Source organism: Dryobates pubescens, chromosome 29 (assembly GCF_014839835.1).
Source record: "Dryobates pubescens isolate bDryPub1 chromosome 29, bDryPub1.pri, whole genome shotgun sequence".
Classification (NCBI taxonomy): Eukaryota; Metazoa; Chordata; class Aves; order Piciformes; family Picidae; genus Dryobates; species Dryobates pubescens.
In genome coordinates, this window is record NC_071640.1 from 1,642,207 (window position 1) to 1,659,783 (window position 17,577).

At 55.5% G+C, this 17,577-nt stretch overlaps 1 protein-coding gene across 3 annotated transcripts in view; it reads left to right on the forward strand.

Annotated features, from left to right (window-relative positions):
• Nucleotides 1–12,025, forward strand: part of NTNG2 (netrin G2) — a 50,995-nt gene extending 38,970 nt beyond the window's left edge. For 2 of the 3 annotated variants that reach the window (XM_054174150.1, XM_054174151.1), the window contains exons 6-8: nucleotides 9,179–9,346; nucleotides 10,833–10,967; nucleotides 11,288–12,025. In XM_054174150.1, the coding sequence (XP_054030125.1) occupies nucleotides 9,179–9,346; nucleotides 10,833–10,967; nucleotides 11,288–11,511 (527 nt within the window). In that variant the 3' untranslated portion in view covers nucleotides 11,512–12,025. Of the gene's footprint in view, nucleotides 1–2,569; nucleotides 2,642–5,242; nucleotides 5,306–6,433; nucleotides 6,509–7,504; nucleotides 7,559–8,034; nucleotides 8,110–9,178; nucleotides 9,347–10,832; nucleotides 10,968–11,287 lie in introns of all 3 variants that reach the window. The other variant, XM_054174152.1, reaches the window with a different exon arrangement.
• The last annotated feature ends 5,552 nt before the right edge of the window (nucleotides 12,026–17,577 follow it).

A 17,577-nucleotide genomic window follows, 5' to 3' on the forward strand; every position in this document is an offset into this window, starting at 1 on the left:
CTCCTGCTGCATCCCTGACTGGCACAGGAGATTCCAGAGCAGGCAGGAGAGTTGTACTTGCTGGGTGCTGCTGCCAGAGCAGGATGAGGAAGGCTGGGTGCTGCTTTGCCACATCAGCCTCTCACCTGGGGAGGGCAGCTGCCTTGGCAGGCCAGCAGCCACCTCCTGCCACTTGCCACCAGGGATGGGCTGCAGGGTCAAGGGAGGAGCTGGCTCTGTCCTTGTCAGCTCTTCCAACCCTGCACGAGTCCCTGTGGCCAGACTCAAGGCTGTAACTCAGGTTGGCTGCACCTCCAAGGGCAGTTTTTGGAGGGCAGAGCATTCCCCAGGCAGGCAGCAAGCAGGGCTGGAGCTCCAGAAGCATCATTTCCTAATCCCTAAAATCCCCCCATGGAGGGAACCCTTTGTCCTTGCTGCAGGGGGGGCTCCTGCTGCCCTCCCCCCACGAAGCAGACAACATTTTCTGCTCTCTGTTGGAAATGAGCAGATCCAATTTAACAGCAGGACATTTTTTTTTTAAGCTTCTCATGGGAGAATTAGACATGCAGCACCCCCACCCCCCCCCTTCCCTTCCCCTTCCCCCCCTCCAGGCTTTTGGGGCCTGATATTTCCCAGGAGGACATTTTACACCCACAGCATGTTAGTAACAGTCTGTCTGGGGGAGCTGCCAGAAGCCAGTCAAAGGGATGAGGAAACTTGATTGCATGTTTATGCAAATAGAGATAGATTCGTGGAGGTACCCTGCTGGAGTAGCTCATCAGGAAGAGAAGGCTTTGAGCTCCTGCTCCCAGGGAGCTGGAGTGACCCTGATGGGCGGTTTCTGGCCTGGCAAGGAGTGCTCCCCACCCAGGTCCATGGTGCCCACGTGCAGGAGAAGCTCCATCCCCCACCCCTGCCCCAGAGCTCTCCCCACCGCCTCGGCCCCAGCAGGGACAGGGCAGGGGCTCCACACCTTGGCCAGGCTCCTGGGGTCAGCTGATTTTTATCCATGCTCAGCCACAGCAGCCTTTGAGGTCTTCTTGGCAGTGCTGTGGCCACGTGGGTGGTGTGTTCAGCGCTGATCTTCTGTGGTGTTTCTGCCTTGCTTGTGTCATACAGCTGGGGTGGGCAGGATGGCATCTGTGTGGGGTTGGGTGCTGCGGAGGGGGATGGTCTCCTGCCAAGCTGCTCCCAGGGACCTGGCAGACGTCATGCACCACGTGGGGGATGTTTGCCTTCTCCCAAACCTGCTTCCTGGGCAGAGAAGATGTTTTTGTAATGCTTTCATTAACTGCTGGCATGGCACAAAATAAACACATGAGTCCCAGTCCAGTCCAGCTGCCACAGCTCTGGCTTGGTCCGGCTCAGAGCTCCTCATCCTCATCCAGCCCCCAGCCACGGTTCTGCAGAGCCAAGGCCCAGCCCAGAACGGTGTTCCTGGGGATGGAGACTATCCCTGGAGGAGCTGCAACAAAGGAGAAAGCAGGGAGGGTGTGGTAGGTTGAGAGAGGGCTTAGCTCTCCCTCCTCCACAGAGTAAGGAACCACAGCTAACTCAGTCGAAGAGCAAAAGCTATATATTTACAAGCATATATGGAAAGCAGGTTATATATAACACAATATATACAGGTATATACAATATATACACAGAAATACACAGCAAAGACAAATAACACAACAAAAATCCCTCCCTCAGGGAGGGATCCCCTCTTTGGAACCCCCTCTCTCCCCCCCTTACCTCCCTTTTTCCCCAAAAAGGGGTTAGAGAGAGAGAAAGGCAAGTTACTAAGGAAAAGAGTTGTTAGCAAGCTTCAAAAGCCCATGCAGGATTAGTGTTTGCTTATCTGAAGGCCAAGTCCAGCAGTTCGCAGAAGAAGCAGGCAGGGAGAACAGGCTGAAACACCAAACTCCCCCAACTCCCAAACCGAACTGAACTGAGGAAAAAATTTTCCAACCGCTTCACAATCTAAAGCTGAATTTTTGTTTATCAACCAATGAAATTCGTTTAGAATATCAGAATGTTTTGGTTCTAGTACCAAAAACATTAGCCAGTGTGTTCCAGCAGTGTTTGTTCTTAAAGGCACAGCCTCAAACGACCACAGTGGGCCACCCAGCAGCTCAGGGCCCTGCTCTCTTCCCTGGGCAGCAATTCTGCCTTTGATGCCAGAGGTCCGTGGTGTGCCTCCAACCAGCAACAGGGAATCAAGGCAGAGCCCAGTTCTGGTCTGCTTTTGACCTCCACCTCTGGTCCTGCCCAGTGTAAAGCAGCTCTTTGAATGGTTGTGACCCCAGCTCCCTGGGACCTCAGGGGGAACCCAGGAGGTGACTCTGAGCTGCTGGGAAGAAGCCAGTTTGCAGGAGACACAACCACCCCGAGATGGAGCAGAGCCCAGATGGGAACAGAGACAGATTCTGTGTCCTTACCTCCCTCCTGAAGTTTAGAAGCATTGATCAAGTCCCTCCTTGCTTTGAGCCTGCTCAGCCAAGACATTGAACAAAGCCTTCCTGTTAGAGCCCTGCCTCATCCCTCTGCTCCCTCACCTCTAATTTCTGTGTCTTCTGCCCTCTGAATTTCTGCTTCCCACCATAAGCAAGCATCATCAGACCATCACCTTCTGAGTCCACTGCCTCTGTGCCCACCAGAGAAACGCAGAACACATCAGGTATTTAAAGCCAGATCCATTTCTCCCCTTCTCCTCCTGCCTCTAGTGAGTAGCAGCAAGGCAGAGAGCAAGCAGGACTCAGCCTGGAGCAGTAGATTAGGTCTGGGTTGTCTCTGGGTGGCCTGGATCTGTTGGACATCTGCTTCCCCTGGCTGCTCCTGGGGTGTGCTGTGGCCAAGGTGGAACTGTGGTCGTGTTTGTAGATGCTTCTGTGTCTGGTCACTTGTGGTGTGGTGAGGGAGGGAAGCAGAACAAGCTGATGGGCACAGCCTGTGGTCTGCAGGCAGCTGAGATGGGTAGAAGGAGAGGGGATCACAGAGGCTCCCAGATGAGACTGAATTTCAGTGCCTCTCTCTTCTGCCTTCTCCACTTCTGTTATTTCAAAACCTTCCCTGCAGGCTGTCAGCTTCTTCCCTGCCATTTGTTACACTGCTGCCATGTTCAAAATAAGCAAAGAAACCCAAACCAAAACAAAAAACCTCTCAGCTTTCTTCTTTTTCTTCCCCCCACTCCCCTCCTGCTTCCATTCCTCTCCCCCAACCCCTCTGGTCTGTAGCAGTTCCAACAGCTCCCAGTTCACCCCTGGGAAGAACAACCTCCCCTCATCCCCAGTGGTTCAGAGCCCCTCTGCAGAAAGGTGCAAGAAGGACTTTGCCAGGGTCCTGCCCCACTGCTCCACCACTCTGTGCCCCAGTGGTTTCTGCTCTAAAGCACAAATTCTTCCTTCAGTTCATTCCACTGCCCCCAGAAATCCACCAAACCCAGCAACTGCCAGCAGGGTCCCCCCCAAGAGAAGAGCTGCCCAGTGACTGCTACCTGCCTGAAGTGGAGCTCAGAGGATCACCCAGGCTCACAGGGGGTCAGGGCTTGGAAAGGACCCAAAGAAATCATCCAGCCCAATTTCCCTGCCAGAGCAGGACCATGCAACCCAGCTCAGGTCACACAGGAGCACATCCAGGTGGGGCTTGAAAGTCTCCAGTGAAGGAGACTCCACAGCCTCCCTGGGCAGCCTGCTCCAGGGCTCTGTGACCCTCACAGTGAAGGAGTGATGACTTTGGAGGGTCCCTTCCAAGCTGATGGATTCTTCTGTGGCCTTGGAGACCAAAGGGCTGGGGGTGGGCATGGTTGTGTGAGAGATGCCCACAGTGCAAACAGCCATGGGAGCAAAGTCTGTGCCTCCGTGGAGCTGAGCCCCTGCTGGAAGACCAAAGCCTCTTGAGTCCAGTGGGGAAGAGATTACTGGGGCTTTGTTTTCAGGGAGGAGAGACCCTGGCAGGCTGCTCTGGGGGAGCCTGTTCCAGTGCTCTGTGACCTTCCAGCACAGGGGTGAGACCAACTCTCTTCCCCCTCCCCAGATATGAAGCTGTCCATTACTGTCCCAGAGCTAGAAGGGAGAAGGTCCTGAGGATAATGAGCATTAATAATTTTCCTGGCTCCTGTAAAGGCTCTGGAGTGGAGGTGTTTGGGAATGACTAAAAAGCAAAAATGCCTCCAGGGCTGCTTTTTATTGTGACTCTAATTAAACCCTTGCCAATTTGCACAGGGCTTTGATTTCATTGCCATCTTTTTTTTTCCTCTCCCTCCCCCCCCCCCCCCCCCCCATATTCTCTTTAACACCGGATTAATATCAATTGCTTTCCACTTTCCAGCTGGAAAGGACAATGTCTATCACCTTCTCTCCCAGCCTGTCATTAAAAGAATAATATATATCTATATTTTCATCCTCTTTTCTTCCTTCTGCATTGTTTATCATCCCCCTGAGGAGGCTGGGAATCTCATTTCTCTCCTCCTCGGGTTTGTCCTTTCAAACTTGGCAAGGATTGAGAGCTTTTGGCTTTTTTTTTGCGTTCCCTCCCTTTTTTTCCCCCCTTTTCTGACTTTTTTTTTTTTTCCTTTCCCTTCCTCCTCCCCTCCTCCTCCTCCTCCTCCTCCTTCTGTTACCCAACTGCAGCTTCACATTAATAAGCTGGCTTTTTCAAGTGGTGATTCCCTGCTTTGTTTTTCTAGCGAGGCTGTTACCGGTGCTGAGGAGCTGGGGAAGGGGTAGGGAGGCAGGAGGGGTGAGGGTGTGCAGGGAAAGCAAAGGATCCAACCATTTCCTACAGCCACAGAGATCTGCTCCAACCAAAGCAGCCTAAGACTGAGCCCAACCATCAGCCCAACACCACCCTGGCCACTAAACCATGTCCCAAAGTGCCACATGCAGACAATCTCTGGATCTCTCCAGAGAAGGAGACTCCACAGCCTCTCTGGGCAGCCTGCCCCAGCATCCTCACACCAAAGCTTCTCCCTGTGTTCAGGTGGAACTTCCTGGGTTTCCAGTTTGTGTCCATTGCCTCTTGTCCTGTCCCTGGGCACCACTGACAAGAGCCTGGCCCCAGCCTCTTGCCCCCTCCTCCCTCTAGCTCTTGCTGAGCATGGAGCAGATCCCCCCTGGGGCTGCCCTTTTCCAGACTCAACAGCCCCAGGGCTCAGCCTTTCCTCCTCACAGAGGTGCTCCAGGCCCCTCAGCTATGAGCTGCTCCCTCCACCAGCTCCTCACTGCTTTCCAGCCCCCCCAGCACAACCAGTAACAAACTTTTCCCCTTTGATGGCTTCAAGACTTCAGCAGCTGGTCGGCAGCAGCTCCACTGCAAGTGGGCAAGGCTGGCCCAGGAGCAGAAGGTAGGAGACACATGGCTGAGCTGGTCCTGCCAGCTCCCAGCAGCTCCCAGCACTCCACAGCTTTAGTTCCTTCCTCCCCATCTCCATTTTCCATCTTTCTCTCTCTTCCTCCCACCTGGGAAAGAAGCTCCAGGGGTGCCTGTGCCTGACACGCTGTGGGCAGGTGGTGAGGCTGGAGGAGCCTCGGGGTTCAGTTGTGTGCATGAGAGATGAGGATGGGAACTGGTAGAAGAGAATGCTCACAGCTTGCTGCTGGGGTGAACAGAGAGGATCCTGGAAACCCCAGCACCTCCTGGGACCTGAGCCTGCTTGTAGAGCAGAACAACTTTGTAAGCAGACAGGGCCGTGTGGTTTGTAGCTTAGATGTCTCCTTGTGTCTTTCCTTGCTTCTGCCTGAGGTGAGCTGCTCCTGGTGGGAACCTCAAGAGGCTCCATGCTGGCTGTTGAGGCTGAGGTTTCTCCTCCTTGTGGTTCCCACCAGCACACACCCTTCAGCAGCTGCCCCTTGGTGCTCAGCTCCCATTTCCCATCCCAGCTGCCTGTAGCTTGCTCCAGCTGTAGACTTCAGCATCCCTTGCAGTGCAGAACAGAGGTGCTGAACCGGGCCCAGCTCTCAGCCCACTGCTTGGAAACACTCAGCTGGGGAGCACAGAGTGCTGAAGTTGAGGTCTTTGGGAACTGTGGTGCTCTGGGGTCTGTCTCTGGCCACAGAGAGACAAAACTGCCCCTGGTGCAGTACCCAGGGATCAGCCTCGGCCAGGGGCAGCAGTGCCAGGGGGTGCTGATAGCCTGTGATGAGCAAGGGTAGGGCTCAGTGCTCTGCAGCTGTAGCTTCTCTCCATGCTTGGACAGTGTAATGACCACCTGCCAACGCTGGCCCCTCCAGCAGCTCCCAGATCTTCCCTCAGGACAGACCTTTTCTGCCTCTCTCCACACTCAGAGACTCCAAGTCCCAGCAGACTTTGTCTCCTTCCTGCTTCAACACATCTTCAACAACCAGATGTGTCTCCACCAACCCACCCTAGATAGCTGCCTAGAGCTTCCAGTGTCCTTTTGTCACCCTTACAAGCAGTAGAGCAGGGGACCTGTGCTGAGTCTGATGTTCTCTCCAACTGGTGCTGCCATAAGCTGTCCAGAGCCCACCAAACCCAGCAGCTCTTCAGCCCAAGCCGAAGCCACCAAAGCCTCCTGAGAACATCCGAGGTAAGGCCATGCCCAAGGGTGGGCAAGACCTCTCCTTAAGCCAGGTCCCCCTGTCCTCAGCATGACCCACACCTGGAGGGTACAGTCTGCTCTCCTCCTCAAAGCTCCACCTCAGGTCAGCTCTGCTCATCCAGCCCCAGGGAGATCCTTTTGGAGGTGTGTTTGGGGCTGGGATGGCTGCAGAGGTTTCCCTGGGCCCCAGGAGAGCCTAGGGACACCTCAGTGACCTTGAGAAGGGGTTTTCTGCCACAGGCAAGAGGCATTCACCTTCCTCCAGCCCTGACTGACTGCACCAGTTGGCTGCTTTAGCCCAACAGGACCAAGCCTCCTCAGCAGGTCACTCTGCACACCATGGACCCTCCTCACAGCCATGGTCCCCTCCTCATGATAGACACAACTGTGGAGGCTTCTACACAGGGCTATGGCCCCCAAGGCCCCCTGCAGCACCCACCTGAGCAGAAGTGTGGGGCTTTGCAGCTCCTTCCCCCTCTGGGCTGCTCCACTTCCCTCATGCCAGGGACAACAGTCCCCACTCCCTCTGCTGAGCACCCACAAGGATGGTGTCAGGGGCAGGAGTGGACCTGCTCTGACCATGGCTGAGCCCTGGGGGTGAGAGCCACCTCCTGCCATCACTGTCACTGTGGGGATGTGACCAGTACTGGTGGCAATGCCCACCCAGCACCTCCCTGAGCACCACAGTGGTGTGCAAGCACCACAAACACTGGTGGGACCTCAGCACTGCTCAGCCTTGACCTCTCTGGGGCTACCAAAGCACCAAACCTTCTAAGCAGCCAACCCCATCAGGAAACAACAGCCTTGACTCTGAGCATCCCATGTGGGATGGAGGTCTGGCTGCTGACACAGCTCCAAGGAGGCACCATCCTGGCCAGGACAGCCACATTCCCTGAGGAACTGTCCCAGTCCAAGTGTGCTGGGCTGGCCCTGGGAGCCCTGTCCCCAGCAGAGCACTCAGATGTGTTTTGTCATCTCACATAGCAGCTCCGAAGAGCAAAGGGCGCACAGCAGGCAAGAGGCACGGGAAGAAGCCAGGTAGGTGCTGGTGGGACAAAGCTGGCTGCAGCTACCTGTGCTCTGCAGGAGCCTGTAGCAAACCCTGCCAGATATCACCTCCATGGCATTTAGCCTCCTAGCTCCACTTCTAGCAGCTTTGTCTTTGGATGCCGGTGGGCAGGACCTCCATGGAGCTGAGGCCATGCTCAGCAGATGTGGGGTTTGGGCTGTCTGGACCTGTAGATCCTTATCCTGAGCACCCCAACTTGTGCCATCAGTGAGTGCAATGGGGAGATGTCTGAGTAGCTCCTCCTGGCTCTGCATGGTGCTCTTCGTGCAGCCAGCTTTGAGGAAGGGCAGAAGGAGGCAGCTACCAGCTGCCTGGCGCAGAAATAGGTGCAGCCAGAGTGGCTGTGCCTGGCTTGGCATTGTTCTGGTGGCAGAGCTGCTTGTGGTAGGGTAGGACATGGAGTGGTGCTGAGCAGTGTGAAAAAGTCTCTCTGATTTTTCTTAAGCATCCTCAAAGAGCTCAAAACTCCTCCGGCTCAGACCAGACTCTGGCCCAGTGGCTCCTGTTGAGAACTATAAAGGTAAGAGGAGGCAGAGTGCTGCTCCAGGGCTCTGCCCAGGTGATGTGGGCCAGCAGCCTCCAGCATGGAGAAGATGGTTTTGCCTATCCCAGTTGTGGTCAGCTGATGTAGGAATGCAGCCCCAGGGTGCAACACCCCCTGGGAACTGCAGCAGCCAGAAGGATCTGAGCTGAAACTGTTGAAGAGGCAGAAGGTGCTTCACAGAGGGTCAGGATTAGACTCTCAGCTCCTCCTCAGGCAGCTGTGAACCGTGGGGAAACCTCTGCCCTGCTCCACCTTCCCTGGTCATCATTTCATGGAGACAAGTCTCCTCCTCCAGTCACATGTGCATGCCACCCATCAGCCTCCCCTCCCATCCCTCTGCCATCCTTCCATGCTTAATGCTAAAGCTTGGACCAAACCCCAGCTCCCAGCCTCCCTCCCCCTCTTCCTCAAAGGCTGGGGAAGCTCAGACCTGCCCACCACCGTTTCTGCTCACACTGTCCCCTGCCTGTGCTGGTTGGGACATCTCCTGAGCAGGACACCTGCTGACCAGGACAGCTGGGCCACAAGGTAGTGAGGGCTCCTGCTTTCCTCCTCCCAGAACGATCCAGTGCCCTGAGCCTGCCACTCCTGGGTCGTCCCCATCCCACAAAGAGCAAACATGAGAAGTAGTCCAACTGCTCTGGCTGTGGATTGAACCTTGCTGGCTGGTTTCCAGCACATGCCCTCAGGTCAGCCCTGGGGACAGAAGCAGAGCTTGACCAAGCGCTGGTGGCATCTCCCACCCTCCTTGCCCCTCATCCTATCCCCACAGCCCCCTCTAAACAGCCCCTCCCCAGCCTTCCTGTAGCACCTGCAGATACTGAAACGCAGCTCTGAGGTCTCCCTGGAGCCTTCCCTTCTCCAGGCTGAACAGCCCCAGCTCCCCCAGCCTGTCCTCACAGCAGAGGTTCTCCAGCCCTCTGATCACCTTTGTGGCGTCCTCTACGATGTCAGCCGAGCGGGAGCCTCCTCCGGAGCCTCTCCTCTGCCCATCCCCGGGAGGATGCTCCTGGCTCGCTGCTCAGCTCTCTGCTCCTCCCCGCAGACTGCGAGTGCTACGGACACTCCAACCGCTGCAGCTACATCGACTTCCTCAACGTGGTGACCTGCGTCAGCTGCAAGCACAACACCCGGGGCCAGCACTGCCAGCACTGCCGCCTGGGCTTCTACCGCAACAGCTCCGCCGAGCTGGACGACGAGAATGTCTGCATAGGTGAGAGCCCTGCTGGCACCTCCCCTGTGGGCTGGGCTGCAGGTCAGCCCCTCTCCGGAGGAGCCTGTGCAGGATCGATGCTGATCGATGCTTTCAGGGTGGGTGGCAGGAGGATGGGAGCAGGCTTTGTGCAGCGGTGCCCGCTGACACAAACTTGACCATCAGAAGTTCCATCTAAGCATGAGGAGGAGCTTAGAACTGAACCACAGAAAGTTGAGGTTGGAAGAGACCTTTGAGATCACCAGGTCCAGCTGCTCACCCAGACCAGGCTGCTCAAAGCCTCATCCAGCCTGGTCACGTCCAGGCATCAGGTGTCCACAGCTTCTCTGGGCAACCTGTTCCAGTATCTCAAGACCCTCACAGAAGAACTTCTTCCTAATGGCCAATCTGAATCCCCCCTGCTCTAGTTCAACACTGTTGCTCCTTGTCCTGCCACCACAGACCCTTATCAACAGTCCCTCTCCAGCCCTCCTGTAGCCCTCTTCAAGTACTGACTCATAGAACTGCTGAGGCTGGAAGAGACCTCTGAGATCATCAAGCCCAGCTGCTCACAACTCCACCACTGCTGCTAAACCATCACCACTGCACCACATCCCTCAGCACCACATCCATGCACCTTTTAAACACCTCCAGGGCTGGTGACTCCAGCACCTCCCTGGGCAGCCTGTTCCAGTGCCTGATATCCCTTTCTGGGAAGGCATTTTTCCTAACATCCAACTTGAACCTACTTTGAGGCTGGTAGAGCACCAACCTGCCCAGAGAGGTTGTGGAGTTTCCATCTCTGGACTCATTCACAACCTGCTTGGACATTGTGATCCTGTGCAATCTGCTCCAGGGGATCCTGCTCTGGCAGCGGGGATGGGACTAGGTGATCTCCAGAGGTCCCTTCCAACCCCTCCCATTCTGTGATTCTCCCCAAGGTCAGCAGCCACTTTCAACTCTGCAGCCTGCCAGGGCCTCTCTTCCCTGAAAACAAAGCCCCAATAATCTCCTCCCCACTGGACTCCAGAGGCTTTGGTCTACCAGCAGGGGCTCAGCTCCACAGAGGCACAGACTTTGCTCCCACGGCTGTTTGCACTGTGGGCATCTCTCACACAACCATGCCCACCCCCAAAGTCATCACTTCTTCACTGTGAGGGTCACAGAGCCCTGGAGCAGGGAGGTTGTGGAGTCTCCTTCTCTGGAGACTCTCAAGCCCCACCTGGATGTGCTCCTGTGTGACCTATGCTAGATTCTATGGTCCTGCTCTGGCAGGGAAATTGGACTCAAAGACCTCCAGAGGTCCCTTCCAAGCCATGACACCCTGTGAGCCTGTGACCTTGTCCACCCCCCCTGCAGCGAGCTTGCTCGGGGCCCCATCAAGCCTGACCACAAAAGGTCCCTCCCTGTAGGATACAGCCAGACTTCCCCAAGGTGCCCAACGCCTGCCTGGGGGCACTGCCAGGCACAGAGCCCCCAGGCACCGACAGCCTCTGTCTCTGGGCAGAATGTAACTGCAACCAGATCGGCTCCATGCACGACCGCTGCAACGAGACCGGCTACTGTGAGTGCAAGGAGGGAGCCACGGGGCCCAAGTGTGACGACTGCTTGCCCAACTACTACTGGAGACAGGGCTGCTTCCGTGAGTACCTGAGCCACAGGGGCAGCTGCAGCTGGGGCCAGGCAGGAGGGGGATCTTCAGCATCACCTCCTCGGGTGCTCGGGGTGTACAGTGAGCAGACTCCTCCCGAGCCGTCTTGGGAGCTGCGCCCCTGCAGCTCTGCAGCCTCCAGGATGTTCCTCCGGCCTCGGGGCTGCTCTGGCACTCCGAAGGTTGGACTCTGTAACCCCTAGGAGATGGAGAAGAAAGCCAAAAGCTTCTGGTGTCTGCTGCAGGTGGGGATGGGGGTTTGACAGCCCCCAGCTTAACCCCTGGCTCCTTCCTTCCCTCCCACCCCACAGCCAACGTCTGCGATGACGAACTGCTGCTGTGCCAGAACGGGGGCACCTGCTACCAGAACCAGCGCTGCATCTGCCCCGTGGGCTTCAAGGGGGTCCTGTGCCAGCAGTCTCGCTGCGAGGCCGACAAGAAGGACTGCGACGGTGCCCACGGTGCCCGCGGCGGCGCCGGCACTGTCCTGCTGGCGGTGCTGACCCTCCAGCTGCGTGCCTGGGTGGACCTCTGAAGCCACCGAGCAGGGGCCCAGCCCAGGCACGTCACCCGAGGGACCCGGGGAGACCAAGGTAATGGTTGGTGGCTCTCTCCCCACCAGCCTCTCCGCCTGCCTTCACGCTAGGACTTGCACAACGTCTTTCGGGCCACTTCCCAAGCAGAGAGGTGAGCAGAAAGCAGGGGCCGACCCCTGCCCACGAACCTGTCCTTGGTGTCAGCTGAGGTGGCCGCGGCACGGAGCCGGCTGCCGAGCAGCAGCGTGGGGACTGCACCTGAGCCCCGGCCCCGCAGCCCAAGGTCCTTCCCTCCGTGCAGCAGCTCTCCTCCCCCGCTCCACACGGGGCCACCGGAGCCCTGCTGCCAGCAGTGCCACCTCCCCAGGGGTGTTTTTTATTGCTCCTTCCTTTACTTTGGTAAAGACTGGGGTGTCCTTTTTATTTGTCCTGTTCTTAGTGTCCTGTCTTGAAAGAGCCAATCATGCCCACAGCCATCACACAGCAGGCAGGGGAAGGGAAGGGGAGGGGAGGGAAGGGAGGGAGGACTTCGGTCCATCCTGGCTGCATAGTCCCACATCCCACATCCCACCATCAGCCTGGCCACGCACCTCCTGCTGCCTCCAGCTCAAGCTGCTGCATCGACTCCTGGGATCCTCAGCGCTGGGGTTTGGTTTCTTGCACTTCTGGAGAGGGCAGGAGGCCACCAGGGGCACGGTCCAGGAGGAGGGCAGTGTCTCCTGCACACGTCTCTGTCCATCTGCTGTAGGGTTCCAAGACTTGGTTTGGTGGGGTTGGGGTTGTTTGCTTTTATTTTTTTTGTTTGGTTTTGGGTTGGTTTTTTTTTTTTTTTAGTAGAGACTTATTTTTGTTTGGGTTAAAGGTTCTAAGAGAACCACAACTTCCAAGGGACCTTTTGCCATGAGCATTCGATGCTGGTGTATCCTCCTCCAGTAAAGCAACTATTAATGGCTGCTTGCTCCCCACGTTTTCCTTTCTGTGTGCACACTTAATTACAGGTAAAGACTTTATTTTTGGATTCCTGATGTCCTCCTGTGTTTTCTGAGTCACTACCAAGGTGCACCACACGGGGAGGGGAGAGGGGAGGGAGAGAGGAGTTGGCCTCATCACTGAGAGCTTTTAATTATTCCTCCTAATTACTTTGCTGAACCTAGGTTAGGCCACTGACTGCAGGCAATGAACAAAGCCTGAGTGAGGCATGAAGTGTTGGGCTTGTGGGGAAAAGCTTTGTCTCCTGCAGCAGGAGAGGGCTGGGTTAGTCCAGGGATGCTTCTCCAGGAGGACATCAGCTGTCCAGCCCCACTGCAGTTCCCCCCTGAGCTGGTGCCATGCTGCACCTTGGCAGAAAAAGCTGCACACAGCCTGGAGCTCCAGCATGGAGCTCCCAGGGACAACATCAACTCATTTGAGACTCACTAACGTGCCCCAGTCTGAGGAAACAGCTGAAGCCAAGCACACCAACCAAGGCAGGAGAAACCAGAGACAAGCCCTGGTGTAACTCCTTCAGAGCAAGAGGAATGCCCTGAACACAACAGCTACAACTTTGTCACATCCAGAGATTTCCCAAGCCGGGAGCTGACTGAATAGAGCATTAGAAGACAGGAGATTATCCTCCCCCCTTCCCCACCTCCCTCCAGCTCCTTCAGCCCTGGGCTGGTTTTCTTACCTGGTGAGCAGCTCCTTATCACCACCCCAGCTCCACACAGCTCTCTGAGCCAGCCCAGGGGCCTCAGGTAGTCCAGGCTTGAGCCTCCAGTGGCAGTCCCAGGTCTGGTATCCCTGCCAGGGTGGAGATCTGCTCCAAGAGTTTCTGCCAATGTCTGCTCTGTTGCAGCACTGTCTCTCCATGCTCCTGTCCCTACAGCCCATCCTGCTCAAGGGGCTCTGTGCTGGGAGCAGTCAGCATTTTAAAGGTGCCAGAGCTGCAGTTGTCCTCCAGCCTTACTCTGCATGTGCCACATCCATGAGCAGTGCCCCCAAATCAGCCACCTCCAGGGAAGGGAGGGCAATAAACTTCTACTTTGGACAAGGATGTCCAGAGGGGGCCACAAAGGTGATCAGAGGGCTGGAGCACCTCTCCTGTGAGCACAGGCTGAGAGAGTTGGAGCTGGGTCTGCAGGGACACCTCAGGGCTGCATTTCAGTATCTGAAGGGGATCTGCAGGAAGGCTGGGGAGGGACTGTTCAGAAGGGGCTAGGATGAGAGGCAATGGTTTGAAAGTGGAGCAGGGCAGATTCAGGTTGGACATCAGGAGGAGGCTCTGCACAGTGAGAGTGGTGAGACACTGGAACAGGCTGCCCAGGGAAGTGGTGAGGGTCTCATGCCTGGGGACATTCAAGGTCAGCCTTGATAAGGCCCTGAACAACCTGATCTGGACGCAGATGCCCTGCTGACTGCAGGGGGGTTGGGCAAGGTGACCTTGGAGGGTCTCTTCCAACCCAATGCATTCTGTGACGCCATGATAAGGGGAGAGAAGGGCCAGGGTGGACACTGTCACATCCAAGAGCAACACAAAGCTGGGGCAGGTTTGGAGCAGCACAGAGGCAGGTGACAGGGCTGAGTTCATCCACTCACTGCTGAGGTTTGACTGGGAGGGGCACAAGCACTGCCTCCCTTTCTCCAACTCCTTTCTGTCTGCTGGTGTTGAGCCTCCTCCTTTGTACCTTTTGACTGCAGGAGATTTAAACCCCTCATCTGCCTCTGCTCTCACAAGTAATAGCAGAGAACAGGCTGTAACGAGATCAAGCTCCCTAATAGCACTTCTGGAAGGTGAAGCAACATTCTCCTTTCCCTGCACTCCTGTTTTTCTCCAGAATATTAGATTAAGCAACAGAAAATTTACTACTTCATAAAGCCAGAGCCCAGACAAGCCCTGAGCCCAGCAGCTTCCCTGCAAACAGCCCTGGTTATTGCAGCATGGGCAGGAAGGTGCCAAGGAGCAGCAGCAGCGAAGTTCACACACAAAATAACCTCAGAAAGGCAGAACAAAGCTCAGCACTGCCTGGGAATGAAGACTGCTGAGAGACCACTGCAGTGGACCTTCATGGTTTGGGGGATTTGCTCTTGGTTGGTTGAGGGTTGGTTGGTTTGTAGATGAGAGTTTGTTGGCTTCCTACCTCAGCTCCAGAGCAGGGAGATGGTTGAGTGAGAGTAGCTTAGCACCAGCGAGGTGAGCACTTGGACTTGAGGAGCTCAATCCTCTCCCAACCTCAACAGTGCCATGGTGCTACCAGACAGAATGCCAGCAACCCTCCCCCACTGGACATTCTTTAATCACAGCCCAGTGAAGAGTTCTGCAACTTCACCAGAAGGGTCTGGTGGTGACCCTCCAGCAGCTATGCCACAGAACACCTGGAGAACGTTGGGGAACAAAACACAACCCTGCACACTGCACAGGCCATCCTTGGGCTCTTCAAAGGTATGCAGAAGCAAAGCCAGCAGTAACTGCAAAGGACAAGAAGGGATGCTCCAGCCTCAGTCCCCTGCATTCTGAGGGGAGGCCTCATTGTTCTCTACAGCTCCCTGAAAAGAGACTGGAGTGAGGTGGGGTTTGGTTTCTTCTCCCTGGTATCAGATGGTAAGAGAAGAAATGGCCTGAAATTGTGCCAGGGGAGGTTTAAGCTGGAGGTTAGGAAAATTTTCTTTGCTGCAAGAGCTGTCAGGGATTGGCACAGGCTGCCCAGGGAGGTGGTGGAGTCCCCAGGCCTGGAGGTGCTCCAGAATCCTGTGGCCATGGCACTTGGAGCCATGGTTTAGAGGCCACGGTGGTCTTGGGTTAAGGGTTGGCCTGGATGACCTTGGAGGAGGTCTCCTACCAAACCAATTCTATGACCTTGCAGAGAAGAATTCTAACAGCCTGTAGGCTGTGAGCAAGGGCAGATCCAAAAGAGATCATCTCCTGATGACCTTAGAGGTCCTTTCCATCCTAGACAATTCCATGATCCCACGAGGGACTCTCAGAGTCCCCTCCTGTAGCCAGGGCCACGCAGCTCCTCACCACGCTCAGACAGACACAGAGCACCGGGGACCAGGCTGGCACTTTCCCTGTGCAGTGCTGCTGGAGAACTTGCAATCACACAACACAAAGCCCTGCGAGGCAGGACAAAAAAACAACCCTCTCCCACACATCTTAAACTCCCCTGTTGAAGAGAATAATTCCAAGCTTCAGGACTGAAGACTCATTCACTGCAGCCAGGGAGAGAAACCCTCGCAGCGAGCACCTGCAGCTCCAAAACTCCATCTTCTTGAAGATGGGAACATTTCTCCATCAGCTGCTGGCAATTGTGGCAGGTTGAGTTTGCTACCTGTGGAAAGGTTAAGCAAAAGCTGCTTCTCTTTCTGAGAAAAGCCACTTGGCTCTTTCGAGAGCTTCTCCTCTGCATCCTGTCGCCGGCGGTGGAGGAGCTTGGGAAAGTTTTTAAATGACACTTCTGCCTGCAAAAAACAAATGACCTCTCCACACAGCAGCCTCCCAGCCTTGTTTACCTCAAAGCCTGCCCCCATTTTAACTGTTTCCAGCGCTGACAAACCCAAAGCAACAAAAATAAATCAGCTTGAGGTGACCGAGCTGGGAGCACAGCCCCAGCTGCAGAGGAGCCCAGCAGCAGCCTGGCTTTGCTGGCTCAGCAGAGACAATCCTGAGCCTACAGCCCCTGGGAGCTGGAGATGGGAGGAGGGGGGAGAGGGAAAAAACAAACCAACTCCACTGGCACTCAACAGGACTGGTGCTTGGGGTTTGTCAGCTGAGGGAGCAGACATCTCAGTGACGAGAGCGATTTGGAAGGAGCTGCTGGAGGCTGGAGAGCACCCACACTCGGGTGGCAACAACATTAAAGGTCTCCCCAAGCAATTCTCTCTTATAATTGGTTTCATGAGAAGTTCCAAATGTAGATAAAGCCCAGACCTAGAGGAGCTGAGTGCTCCTGCTCAGGAATAAGAGCAGAGCTGGGTGAAGAGCTTTGCCTCACCATCTTCTCTGCCTTTCTGGCAGGGAGTTGGGGGGAGTCTGGCCACCATCACACAGACACTGGCTAGAAATCACACCCTGATTTGGGATGCAGAGAAGAGCTTCAGCCTGTCCTAAAGGCTCCTTTGTCATTTTGATTCTCTGAGTGTCATAACAAGTTCCCCTGCAGGGTGAAACGTGTGAGGAAAGCCTAAACCCACCCATTTTCACCACATCATTACCTTCCCTCTTGGGCAGCAACCAGACTGGACTCCCAAAGCTCCACCCTGACCTTCCTCCTGGGGCTTACAGTGAAAGAGAGGAGAAACTGAGGAGATGCTCTAAGAGGAAAGGCAGACCTTGCTTGGCCCAGCGGTGCCCTCAGTGGCAAACCTGGACAGCCACACTCAAGCCATCCCTGATTTTCACCCCACCAAGCGTGAGGTGCACTCCAAGCCCCTTCCTTTGCAGCTCTGCTCCTGCCTGTTTGGGAGCTGGTGGCAGCTTTGGCAGCCAGGTACAGATGGCTGGAAGGTCTCGTGCTGCTCCTCGTACAAGGCTGCTCAGCCTCCAGTTATTTGCACTGAAGAACAAAGCAGTAGGCTGCTTTCCAAGCATCTTAAAATAAGAGAGAAAGAAGAAAGGAGACCTTATAGATGGCTGGGGACTGGAGCTGTTGTGGCAAGAGGCTGTATTAGATCATTAACATTATAAATTCCATTTACCACACAGCAGCCATTCCATCCATCATTTATTCATGCAGACAAGAAGGTCTTGCATTTTTAGGACTCTGCTGCTGCTGCTCCCAGGTATTGCTACAGTGGCTGGGCTGGCAATGAACAGCTCAGCTCCAGCCCCAACAGCTGGGGCTCTCCTCTTTCTGTCACCTGAAAGTCAACACCAACAGCTGGGCTCCCCCTTTCTCTACCCCACAAGTAAAGCCAACCTCTGGGCTCCCCCTTTCTCTCCCCACAAGTAAAGCCAACCTCTGGGCTCCCCCTTTCTCTCCCCACAAGTAAACCCCAACCTCTGGGCTCCCCCTTTCTCTCCCCACAAGTAAAGCCAACCTCTGGGCTCCCCCCTTTCTCTCCCCACAAGTAAAGCCAACCTCTGGGCTCCC